This window comes from Nothobranchius furzeri, chromosome 18 (assembly GCF_043380555.1).
Source record: "Nothobranchius furzeri strain GRZ-AD chromosome 18, NfurGRZ-RIMD1, whole genome shotgun sequence".
Lineage (NCBI taxonomy): Eukaryota > Metazoa > Chordata > Actinopteri > Cyprinodontiformes > Nothobranchiidae > Nothobranchius > Nothobranchius furzeri.
This window is the reverse complement of record NC_091758.1, coordinates 10,603,060-10,615,967: the sequence shown is the minus strand read 5'-3', so window position 1 is coordinate 10,615,967 and position 12,908 is coordinate 10,603,060. Positions and strand designations below refer to the sequence as shown.

General features: G+C 46.2%; 1 protein-coding gene across 3 annotated transcripts in view; it reads left to right on the top strand.

The window, feature by feature from the left end:
* Positions 1–12,908, top strand: part of klc1a (kinesin light chain 1a) — a 54,853-nt gene that overhangs the window by 20,412 nt on the left and 21,533 nt on the right. For all 3 annotated transcript variants that reach the window (XM_015969012.3, XM_015969015.3, XM_015969016.3), the window contains exons 2-4: positions 264–531; positions 6,293–6,523; positions 6,872–6,950. In XM_015969012.3, coding sequence (XP_015824498.3) covers positions 265–531; positions 6,293–6,523; positions 6,872–6,950 — 577 coding nt within the window. In that variant the 5' untranslated portion in view covers position 264. The remainder of the gene's footprint in view (positions 1–263; positions 532–6,292; positions 6,524–6,871; positions 6,951–12,908) is intronic.

The window sequence follows — 12,908 nt, the reverse complement described above, 5'->3', positions numbered from 1 at the left end:
CTGGTGGTGGTTGGAGGGATGCTTGTGCCTCGCCTCTGTGGGTGTGTCTCGGGGCAGCTGTAGCTACATTGTAGCTCATCATCATCAGTGTTTGTTTTGACTTTCTTTCAGTTTTTGCAGTTCGTTATTCTCGCTGAAGTCTGAGTTATTACATGTCTGTAAGACTGGTTTCTGTATTGAATCTATAATTAGATCCAACTATGAGAAGTGAACTGCTTTAAGCTGTGTCCTAACTGATTTCTGTTTGATTCTTATATCTGCAGGATGCGTGAGGACATGTCCACCATGGTGTGTATGAAGGAGGAGGAGGACCCAGGGGAGAAACTGTCCCAGGATGAAATCATCTCTCGGACCAAGCAAGTGATTCAGGGCCTGGAAGCTCTGAAGCAAGAACACCACTCCATCCTGGATGGGCTGCTAGGGACACTGCGCTGCCTGAAGCAGGACGAGGAGGGGGTCCTGGTGGAGGAGAAGTCACTCATGATCCGCAAATCCCTGGAGATGCTGGAGCTCGGGCTGAGCGAGGCTCAGGTACGTGCAAGAATACGTCGTAGCAGTAATGTGTGATGTTCATGCTAAGTTATGGAGAAAGAAGGAACATAAAGTTCAAAACAAAGTTCATTAGAAGACGTTTTTATAGTCCTGAAGGGTAGCTGCACAAGTGGCAGGTAACGGGGATGGAACTAAACGTGTTCCTCTTTAAGGCCGTCACCTCCATCTCCCAGCGGTCTTTGTCCCATGAATGTACAACACACAGCCTGCACAGTAAGCAGCCTCCACACAGGCTAACCCCTCCTTTCCACCAGATGTGGAGCAGCGTGCAACGTAATCGAGGCGTTTTACCTGCAAGCCTCTTCCAACTGCGAGTCTTTCAGGTGCGAAAGCGTTCCACACAGCAATGTCACAAAATCACGGGAGAATTGCAGCACCACATGTGATTTGGGAAATTCACGTGATAAAGACTGCAGAGTGTGTCCGAAAATCTCTGTGGTTTATTTTTTAGTTTTGTTTACCTCAACTTCGGCGGTTTCACAGGAAATGTCGTACTTTCTTTTCTAGTTAAGCAACTGGAAATTTGCACGTGACTTTTATCTAGAAAGGTTCTGGATGTTTTACATCACATTCACGAATGACTTCCTGTCTGGCCTGACCTGAACCGCAGAGTTTCACATATTCTGGAAGCATAGCGCATTAAAAATTGTAGCGACATGAATGGCCTCATTTGTGACCCAAAGGTCACACTTCCTCAGCTGGGTCGAGCTGTCCTGGCTGTACTTCTATTTACAGATTATCCATCACAGGAGACACACAGTCTGCTGTAAACCATCTTTAATCTGACTGCTGTCCCATCCACAAGACGAAGGACACTTCAAGATTTAAAAGAATAATTTTTAATAAACTTTTTTCACTGTAGGTTCATAAATAATCATCAAGGTTCATCATAAATGTATTTAATTACTGAAATGAATTATTATTCTTTGTAGGGATGCTCCGATCAGGTTTTAATCTGCCGATCACCGATACCGATCAGCCAAGAGGCCGATCAGCCGATTACCGATACCAATTACATAGATTGGCTGTAAATTGTTCATTTAGCTATGGTGAGTTCTAATGCATGTGTTACATATTAATTCAGAAAAAACATGGTTTTACTTCACTTCAAATTATGTAATATCAGTAACAATTTATAAGAAATTGAAAACATTAAGGCTCTCTTTGGGCTACAAATAGTGCAAAAAAAGTCAATATCTCACATCACCGCCTAAATCAAATTAAGTAACCAAGGATACATTCAGATACATCCAGTGAGCTGTTAAGCTCAGCACTGACACAGGACTGACATCTGAGCTAGAAATGTCACTCGTGAAACTCACAAAGGATGAGACGCTTTCTTTAAGGAGTCCCTCGATGAAAGAATACACTGTCTGGTGGAGCTCTGGAAGGGCTACGTCGGTGAAATATTTACGTCCCGGTAGCATGTAGCGAGGTTCCAAGTGGGTTAGTCGTCGGCGGAATCCGGCGTCTTCCACAACTGAAAAAGGCTGGTCGTCTAGTCCAATAAACTCGATGATTTTACGGGTAATTTGCTTAGCCTTTTGACTGTCACGCTCATATGGGCGAGTGTTTCCAAGCGTCGGCTGCGTTAGCTGCCGTCTGACTGTGGCTGCATTAGCATTAGCTGGCTTCTTTTCATTGTCTGCGGTGAGCCTCAAAAACTCACCATGCTCCGCCAAGTGTTTGGTCTTTAAATGTCTGATCAAATTCGTTGTGTTGAATTTTTTTGAAGTGCTTCCTCCGCGGGGTATGTTTTCGTTGCAAGTGTTGCAAGACGCAAACTTAATATCACTCTCGCACACCGTTAAGAAGTTCCACACGGCAGACATGTTTGTCTTTGCGGGTCTGCCGCCATGCGCATGCGCACTAAGCGGGGACAAGCGGAAGGGTGAACTACCGGCCGGGAAGAGTAAGCGCCAGTGCCAGATCGGAAATGAAAGGCAGTGATCGGCGATCACAGATCACACACTTTTGCAGGAAAATCGGCCGATAATTATCTGTGGCCGATCAATCGGAGCACCCCTAATTCTTTGGTTAAAATAATTATTATTTATGATAATCAGTAATCTTTAACAGTATAAAGAAGGTCATGTGCGCTTATACACATCATGCAGGACACTGAAATCAGGTTAAAGGTAACTGCTCTCACATGTCTTTGTTCCATAACCAAAGCTTTCTATCTCTGAGACAGCGTGTCCTGAGGTTTAATAAAACCAAAACTCCTCAGTTCAAGTTCAGTTCTTGAGCTCACCAAAATCTCTGTGGCGACGAGAGTCCCAGAGGATTGGGTCGGCCGCTCGAAGCCTCCACTGAGCTGTTCTGTCACGCTGATAGAATTGCTTCACAGAAACGCCATCTGCAACAAGCTGATGCAAAACTCCTTCAGAGTTATTGATTTTTGAGACGCAACCAGTTTCATCAGTCGTTGTGACCCGGAGACATCTCAGGACCGATTTGGTCGCACCATGGTTCTTCTACCCACCTCGTGCTTGGAGGTCATCATCTCCTCCTGACATCTTGGATCCAAGAAGGGGGTCTCCTAACTGGGTGAGGTAGACACTTCCGACAGATTGCATCTGTGTGCCTGTTTCTTTAAGAATTAACTTAGCTCAGCTGCAAAACAACTCTTTCACCCAGAACACATTTTCTCTCTTATGGAAACCTTCTGAGACTACATGCACACATCCAAACACACACATCTCATTTTAGTTAATCCAGACACAGGGTTGCTTTAATACCAAGTTTTAATATCAAAGCTTTTATAAATTGTCATTTATGAATTGTCTTTTAAATTGTCATATTTTAAATGTTAGTAATAAATTCTTAACTTTTAAACCTGACTCTTCTTTGAAATGAAACACAGAGTGGTGTATATTTGGTTATTGAACGAGCAAAAATTTCTTTAAATCTTCTGATTTAATAAATAAACTTTTGCTATTAATTTAAATCTCTTAAATTAAATATTAATCTTTGGATTAAATATAGACCAAGCCAGTTGGTGTATGAACATCTATCACTTATATAGATATCCGTGGATATCTACACATGATATAAGTTTCATATGCTAATTTGTTTGATCTTTCTCAGGATCTAACAAAGCTGATAGCAAACAGCGTTAAATTCTAGTTATGTAGATTAACTACGCTACAAAATAGACTTGAAACTAGGGATGTCTGATATTATCAGTCTATCAAAATTATTGTCCGATATTGGCATAAAAATCAGAAAATATTGGTATCGGTTATTACTCCTTCAGTGACCCAACCTTTACAAACCATACACAAATTAAACATCAAACTCTGTGGCTTCATCTCCTCTCTCAAAATTGGAAAAATTTACAGGTCTGGGATTTAGTTTTTGAGATATTTTACTTTTATTTGGCACAACTTGTAAATAATTAGGAATTAGCCCTGTGTATAGAGGATCTGCCATCCTTAGTGCATTTAGCTACTTGTAGCTAGCAGCTAGCCAACAACTTGAACTCAAGAATCTTCACCAAAGGCTTGCTTTTCTTAAATGAAGATCTTTATAAATGTTTCCTCATTGTAACTACAATAAAATAAATTACTTACTAAGACACACATCTAAGGGCCACACTTAGCAGTTAGCCTTGCCCAGCATGTATACGCTCACACTGCTTACATTTGATCAACTAAGTAACTTTAACACACACCCAAACATTCCCTAAACACATTGAAAGACAAATGTTTTCCAAGGTACAAACATATAAAGCAAGATTACCATGTCCGTGAGCCGTTTTAAGCTTCCATGTAAACACTTAAATTGAAGTTGTCATCTTTTTGCACGGATAATGTTTAAAGCTTAAGCATGCATTATTGGAGATATGTGATGTTAGCAACCTAAATGATTTATTTATTTTTTGTTTTATTAGGGGAAACCCGCAAATATTTGTATCAATCTATATCTGCAATGTAAATTAAGAGTTGGTAAATATCGGATATCTGTAAAAAAAATAAATAAACCAATATCGAACATCCCTACTTGAAATGTAAGCAATGTGTTCTTATACTTCTGGAATTTGTCAAAAATGTTAAACTTCACAGCCGGTGGAAAAGAACCCGTCTACTGTAACAGCGGCTAATTGCTGCGAAGTATGTTTCGCGGACATTTCACACTGGTTTGAAAGTAGAGGTTAGGCCCGGTTCACAAGGAGAATCCATTAATTTTAGCATTTTTTCAATGCTTGAACCCATCCTCCAGTCACTAGGTGGCAGCAGCGCTCAGGCTGCCGATTTAACTCAGCAGATGAAGCAGAGACGTGACAGAGGAAACTGCAGAGGCGCCGGAGCTATTGATGGTTTTCAGAAGAAAAAGATGAGGAAATTAGACTAAGCCTTCTTAACCCTCGGATTAACTGTTAATATCCTCAAAAACGAGGAAAAACCCTAGTGGTGAACAAAACGCTTGGTTCTGCTAATAGTTCTCCCTTCTCACTTCAACACAATCATTCAGATGGACTGTGGGAAAAAGACAACAGTTCTACAAAAATAAGGCCGATGCACATGAGTCCGTTCAGCTTAAAAAACGTGTTTTTTCTTAAAGGACAAGTTGGATGCATGTTGAGTCACGCACTCCGTCCCGCAGCGCTCCTCCGTGAGAGCGGGGGTGGGGGGTTGCACACGTTCCGCTGCTGTTTCTCACCAGTATCAGCTGATGGAGGGCTCTAGTTTTAGCCTGGCAAGCCAGACTAAATAAATGTATTATTTAGTGGCCATGCTCCATTGACGGCTCTCGGTTGTGGGGCGGGTTCTACCGTTGTCTTTCAAATGATCTCCGCATTCCACTGGACAATGAATGTGACATCCTCTTGTTTCACTCTGTTGCATCATCCCACCCACCAGGCATATAGAGCGCCCTGATTGGCCCACAAAGCGGATACAGCTCTGTGATTTGTTCACTAAGCAGATAGAGCACTATGATTGGCCCACCATTATGGACCAATCACAGCTCTTTATGTGTTTGTAACCCCTCTAGAGAGCTGTGATTGGCTAGCCAGAGTCCTGGTAGGAGCTGCTGAGGTTCCAATGGAGCGTGCCTAGACCAAACTTTGCAAAGCAAGAATTTGGTCTAGTTCACTAGGCTTCTCTAGTTTCGTTGCGACGTTCGTGTCAGCGGACACGGTAGGGTAGGGGAGGGGGGCGGGGCATGACGCTTAGGTTGGCGGGTGGCCAACCAAAGCTTGGCGAGCTGCCAGGCTTATAAAGCACTGGGGGAAACCCAGGGGTGTGTCCACACTTGCGGCCTGTACTGTGTGTGTGTGGAATTGGTTTGTGCGGTTTTGGCTGTGTTGCTGAACACCACAGCATGTGATTTTTATCACCACGCGTGTGGTCCCCCATGTTTTGAAAATCGTCTGATCATTTAAAAATCCTGCAATGCGAACAAGAGTCACCTTACCGTGTCTGTTAAAGTCTCCAGGCCGGGAACCCTTCTCTCCCAGTGTTTCTCCTCAGACCAGATGTTTTAGGACGATGCAGTTACCTAAAGTGCCTCTCAATGACATGAAATTACTCCTGATCAGTGTCTGAAGGAGAGATGGGTTGTTTCTGAAGTACAAATGAATTATGCTTTTATTATAAAAACACGCTAAACGTTCTGTGCTGCTATTATTATGTTTAACTAAAACAAAGAGAAACAGAAACGACAGGGTTGTAATCTAAAGGGACGGTTTTAAAACCCTGCTGATCCAGAATGGTCTGACCCCCTCTTTGCTTAGGTGATGATGGCGCTGTCAAGCCACCTGAGCTCTGTTGAATCAGAGAAGCAAAAGCTGCGTGCTCAGGTGCGCCGGCTCTGCCAGGAGAACCAGTGGCTGAGGGACGAGTTAGCGGGGACGCAGCAGAAGCTGCAAAAGAGCGAGCAGAGCGTGGCCCAGCTGGAGGAGGAGAAGAAGCACCTGGAGTTCATGAACCAGCTGAAGAAGTATGATGAGGACCTGTCCCCCTCCGTGAGTGCTCAAGTCTTTGTTCCTTGTGTTGTGAAGCTGTGGAGGATGCCGTTGATGCTGAGGTAGATGTTAGCTGCAGCTGCAGGGTCCTCCTGGTGTATTTGATCCAAACCCACTGGTAATTCCTCTGTAAGCTCGCTTTATTTGTAAAAGTGGAAAAAGAAAATAATAAATTTTTATTTGTGTCATGTCTGAACTTTAATGAGCTCTGTGTTGATCCTACAGAGGATTAAAAATGTTAATATTAATTAATGTTGAGTGATTTCATCACTGGTTCTTCTTATAGCTTCAGATAAACCTCCATGCTGAAGAATCTTTTATTTTTCTCTTCTGCGTTTGTCCTCCTAGGAGGAGAAAGACAGTGACACGAGTAAAGAGACTCTGGATGACCTCTTCCCAGATGACCAGGATGACCAAGCTCCAGGCAGTAAGTTTCCCACTGTCTTTATCTTACAACCATCTCCAGACCCATAATTATTCAGTTTTGGACCCAAATATAAAACCTGAAAGAGCTCGAGTGGGTTCACATTAAAGACATAAAATTCCAGCAAAAATCATACAGGTTCAGATGAGCAGGGTTTCCCCCAGAAAAGGAGTTAAGCCTGGGGGACGACGACATCAGCAGCTCTGTGATAGAAAGTCTATAGGTCTATGTCCCTTTTGTGACAGTAATATAGAGCAGTGGTTCCCAACCTGGGGTCCATGACCCCACATGGGGGTCCCCATCATTTTGTCTGTGTTGATGTTGTGAGGTTACAAGATTCAATAACACACCCAACAGTACAATCCAAACTCTGTAAGAGCCATAACTGTGAATGTCTGCATAAAGTTTGTGATTATTCACTTTTAATCGTGTTTAATGTGGTAGGATTTGGTTAGAGCTGAGGAAAATAATCAAATAATCGATGCATCGGGATGCGGACATAAACGATTCTGCATCGTAGAAGAGTACGCCATAATCGATTATAGTGGAATGTAGTTTTGTTTTTTTAACGGCGGCACCAGCGCCGCATCCACATCTGTCAGAGTGAGCGTCCTCCACATTTACCTCCGCCTTAATGTGGTACTGCAGGGCAGAGCGCTAGAGTTGTCACCCGAGACCGAACCGGAACCGAATCAGCCCGACCGGTTCTGTTGGATTTGGGCCGTGAATGATGTTAATTGAGCGGGTTGTCATGCGGCGCGCTCCGCTCCCTCGATCAGCGACCGAGAGAGAGAGAGAGAGACACTGTCTGCTCACACAAGAGAGACGATCGGAGGACGCTCCTCCAAACTGATGCTCCAAACACGCGTTATTATTTTCATAATTTAATTATTATTTCTCCTGGAAGCGCTCAGTCAGACCGAGTGCTGTGATGTAGGGAGATCCGGTCTTGGGGAGGGGGCGGGGTCAGTGACGGCGGCTGCAGCGTGATCGTCTGTCTCTTTTATTTAGGGAGACGGATAAGTTAAAAGGAGAGAGAAATAGAAGTTCTCGTTCCACTTTATTCTTTTGTTTCATGAAGATAAACTGATGTTAAATTCAGCTGAAAGAGAAACTGGGAGGAAGCTTTGGTTCATTTGAAGTTACAGGAGGTCTTGTCTCCTGTCTGCTCCTCCACAGACAGCATGGACATGAGGGTGACACAGGTCAGGTTAGTGGAAAGGTTTGTGGTTAGCTGGTTAGTGAAGGAGATCCATCAGCTGGGTAATTTAATCCTAATCCAGCCCACAGCCTTCTGCTGGTGTTATTATCAAAAAGAATAAAACACACATCTTAAATATTATTGGAAGTGTAGAATTTGTTTTATGTTTTATTTTCTGCATCAAACAGAACTTGATTCATTCTCCAACATTTCAGAAACGAACCACTGGGTTCAAATAAAATAAACTAAGTCAAACATTTCATTTGGTGTTATTTCTGACACCCTTCAACTGTGGCACAAATATTGGACTCTAAAGCTGCTCAGAGACATTAAACACTCATATATGAACCCATTATGGATTTTATTATTACATTATGTGTCCTGTAGGTTTTCAGTACTTTTTTAGATTTTGTGAGTTTTTGCAAAGCGTGTTTTTCTCAGCCTGAGGCGTGGTGTTGAACGAGGAAACATATGTTTTACTTTGTTAAATCTTCTTAAATGTTTAAATGTTTTGTCCTAACCTGTTGTGGATGGAGAGCTTTTGAGGGATGGCAGGTTGTGTTAATTACGTTTTAGATAAAAAAATAAAAAGCAATTATCTGACATCTTCTATTTATCGTTGAAAACAAATCAATATGAAATAATCGTGATGCTTCGGGATATAGAATCGAATTGAATCGTTGACCCAGTAATCGAATCGAAGCGAATCGGGAGAAGAGTGAATATTCACACCTCTAGATTTGGGGTTGAGGGGCCCTGGCTTGTCTTCGACTCAGGAAGGGGGGTCCTTGTGAAAAAAGGTTGGGAACCACTGATCTAGAGAAAAAATGTAACTAAACACTAGAGTAGTACCTGTTTCTGATGAATCTACCAGGCACTCGAGGAAAACTCTAACACTAGAAAACATGGAGTAACACTTTACAGATGGGTCACTTTATTAACGTTACTTAGTGCATTATTAATCTTTAATAAACAACAGTTAGTGAACAAACCCTTTATTAACATTCCAGATGTTACGTGTCCTTAAGGCTAGGACTAGGGGTGTCCCAATCAGGTTTTTTAGCTCTTGAGTCCAAGTCCGAGTCATTTGATTTTGAGAATCTGCCGATACCGAGTCCCGATCCGATACTTTCGATACATCGAAATAGAATAGAGAAAGTGAACAGATCCAGAATGTTTCTTACTTTTTATTTATTACTTTATCATTTAACAACTCTGTTAACAAACAGAGCTCTTCTTGAACGAACAGTCAAGTAATGAATAACATCAATTCTTTCTCATGAATGTGGACTTTAACTGTAAAAGCAGCATTAACAGTCTGGACACTTTAAAAAAAGGCTAAAGAGCCTTTTATTTAAAGCTGCTTTTAACTAAACCTTTTATTTTCTTATTTTTAACCCAAATTTTTAATCTTTCATCTGTTTATGAAATAGTATAATTTTATGACTTTATTTCCTCTGATGTTAATCTGGTTCTGTTTTGAGAGCATTTTGATTTTATGATGCTAATCTATTTATGATTTTATGACTTTGTTTTATTTTGTTTTGATCTATGTGAAGCACTTGGTGCTTCGATGTCTGTGATAAATAAAATGTACTTACTTACTAAACTCTGAGAGTCCATATAAATAATATAATATAGGTAGACACTGGATCTTTTTTCAGGCTCCCTCTGTGTGTGTAAGTTGAGGGCTTCTGTCAGGTTCGATGGGCTGAGCTGGAGTGGTTATGAGACCCAGGCGCGGAGAGAATGGTGGATGGAGACTGATATGTGGCAGCGTGGGAAGTTCTCTTCCCGTATGGTTCGTAGAGTTAGTGTCTTAGGTCTTAGAATGGCTTGGCGTCTATCGTTAGATGATGACTGAGTGCCGGCTCCACTGTGACAGGTCCTTAAATAGGCTCAGCGGGATGACGTCACCGGGAAGCGTCGGTGACAGGCATGCAGCGCCAGCCCGGCCCGCAGAGGAGGTTAAGAGGAGGAGTTCATGACAGGACCCCCCCCCGCGAGGGACGGCTCCAGAAGGCCCAGGGCGACGAGACCAGAAATCAGCCAACAGGGAAGGATCCAGAAACGAGCGGGCAGGCTCCCAGCTACGCTCCTCCGGACCGTAACCCTGCCAGTCCACCAAATACTGCCATCCACGGCCCCGGCGGCGGGCGTCCAGAATCTTGCGGACGGTGTAGACGGGGTCCCCATCGACATCTCGGGGCGTCGGCACCCGGGTCGGAGGCGGATGGAGAGGAGAAGACACCACCGGCTTGAGCTGTGAGACGTGGAATACCGGGTGCACCTTAAGAGTGGAAGGGAGGCGCAGCCGGTAAGCGACCGGACCGAGGACATCTCGGACTGGGAAGGGCCCCAAAAAGCGAGGCGACAGCTTCCTGGAACCAGCCGGAAACCGGAGGTTTGCGGTAGAGAGCCAAACCCGGTCACCAGGCTGGAACACAGGGCCGGGCCGGTGGCGGCGGCGGTGTTGTCGGGAGTACTCCGTATTAGCCCGGGTGATGGCGGCGCGAGCCCTGATCCAAGCGAGACGGCAGCGGCGGACCATATCCTGAGCCGCCGGAACCTCCACCTCCGGCACCTGATGGTCGAAAAGAGGGGGCTAGTATCCGTAGCAGGTCTCGAAGGGCGATAGACCCGTGGCGGAGGACGTCTGGAGGTTGTGAGAGAGCTCCGCCCATAGGAGGTAACGAGGCCAGGTGGACGGTTGAGACGAGGCGAAGCAGCGTAAGTAACGCCCAAGCTGCTGGTTTGCTCTCTCCGTCTGACCATTAGTCTGGGGATGATAGCCTGACGACAGACTGGCGGAAGCGCCCACCAACCCACAGAAAGCCTTCCAGAAACGTGAGATGAACTGAGGCCCTCTGTCAGACACCACGTCCTGGGGGAATCCGTGGAGCCTCACCACATGATCGAGGAGGAGCTCCGCCGTTTTCTTAGCCGTGGGGAGCCCTGCCATAGCCACTAAGTGCACAGCCTTCGAAAAGCGGTCGGTGATGGTGAGGATGGTGTCCAGGTGGTCGGCAGCGGGAAGCCCCGTGACAAAGTCCACACCTATGTGCGACCACGGCCTTTTAGGCACAGGGAGCGGTTGCAATTCCCCGGCTCCAGGTTGGGTGGTGGACTTAGACCGGGCGCAAGTGTCACATGCAGCGGTGTATTCACGCACGTCCTTTCTCATAGAGGGCCACCACAGGGCCCGGCGGAGGAACTGGAAGGTACGAGCCTGGCCTTGGTGTCCCGCGAGCCGTGAACTATGCCCCCCACCTCAAGGCCTCCTGTCGACACACGGCCGGAACGTAAAGGCGGTTAGGAGGCGTCTCTGGGGGCGCCGGGTCCGCCGGGAGAGCCGCCCGGATGGAGGCTTCCAGGGGCCATTGCAGGGCGGCCAAGAACCGTTCGGTCGGGAGGATGGACCTCAGTTCAGGAGGCCTTGGATCCTGGGTGTGTTGACGGGACAGGGCGTCCGCCTTGAGGTTCTTTGAGCCGGGGCGGTAGGCGATGTGAAAGTTATAAGGTTCGAAAAAGAGGGCCCACCGGGCCTGACGAGGGTTGAGTTGGCGAGCGGTCTGAATATGGATGAGGTTCTGATGATCAGTCCAGATTAGAAAAGGAGTGGGGGTACCCAGGAGCCACTGTCGCCACTCCTCCAGGGCCCACTTTATCGCCAACAATTCCCGGTCCCCGACCCCATAGTTCTGCTGGGTAGGAGAGAACTTCCGGGAAAAGAATGCGCAGGGATGGAGTTTGGAGTCCTGGCCACGTTGTGACAGTACGGCTCCCGCGCCCGTCTCAGAGGCGTCCACCTCCACAACGAAAGGCCGTGTTAGGTCCGGGTGGAGGAGGATGGGCTCGCTTACAAAGCGGCGGACCAGCTCATGGAAGGCAGCAACGGCCTCCGGGGAGAGGCGGAAAGGGCGAGGCTGATTGGTGGTTTTCGTCAGGGAAGTTAATGGTGACGCCAGGGCGCTGAAGTTGCGGATAAACCGGCGGTAGAAGTTGCAGAACCCCAGGAAACTCTGCAACTGCTTCAGGGTCTTGGGTAGTGGCCACTGCGCGACCGCCTGAACCTTCTGTGGGTCCATGCGTAGGCCCTGGGAGGAGATGATGAATCCCAGAAACGAGGTGGACTCCTGGTGAAAAGCACACTTCTCCAGTTTACAGAATAAGTCGTGCTCCAGGAGGCGTGACAGAACGGCTCGAACATGCTGGGTGTGTTCCTCGGCCGTGCGGGAGTAGATGAGGATGTCGTCCAAATAAACAAAAACCCAGCGACCCAGTATGTCACGGAGGACATCAGTGATGAAACGCTGGAAAACGGCAGGGCTGTTGCAGAGGCCGAAGGGCATGACCAGGTACTCATAATGTCCAGTGGGTGTAATGAAAGCGGTTTTCCACTCCTCTCCTTCCTTTATGCGGATGAGGTTGTATGCACTGCGGAGGTCCAGCTTGGTAAACAGTGTGGCTTGGGCAGTGGCGTCCAGAGCCGTGCTCATTAAGGGAAGAGGATGGCGGTCCCTGATGGTGATTTTATTCAACCCACGATAGTCTATACAGGGCCGGAGGTCACCTTCCTTCTTCTTCACAAAGAAGAACCCTGCTGCCCCAGGAGACGTGGAATGTCGGATAAACCCCTTCTGGAGAGCCTCATTGATGTAAGCGTCCATCGCCTGGGTCTCTGCCGGGGAGAGCGAGAACAGCCGACCCCGAGGCGGGGTGGTTCCGGGCTGAAGCCTGATCTCCAGATCGTAGGGGTG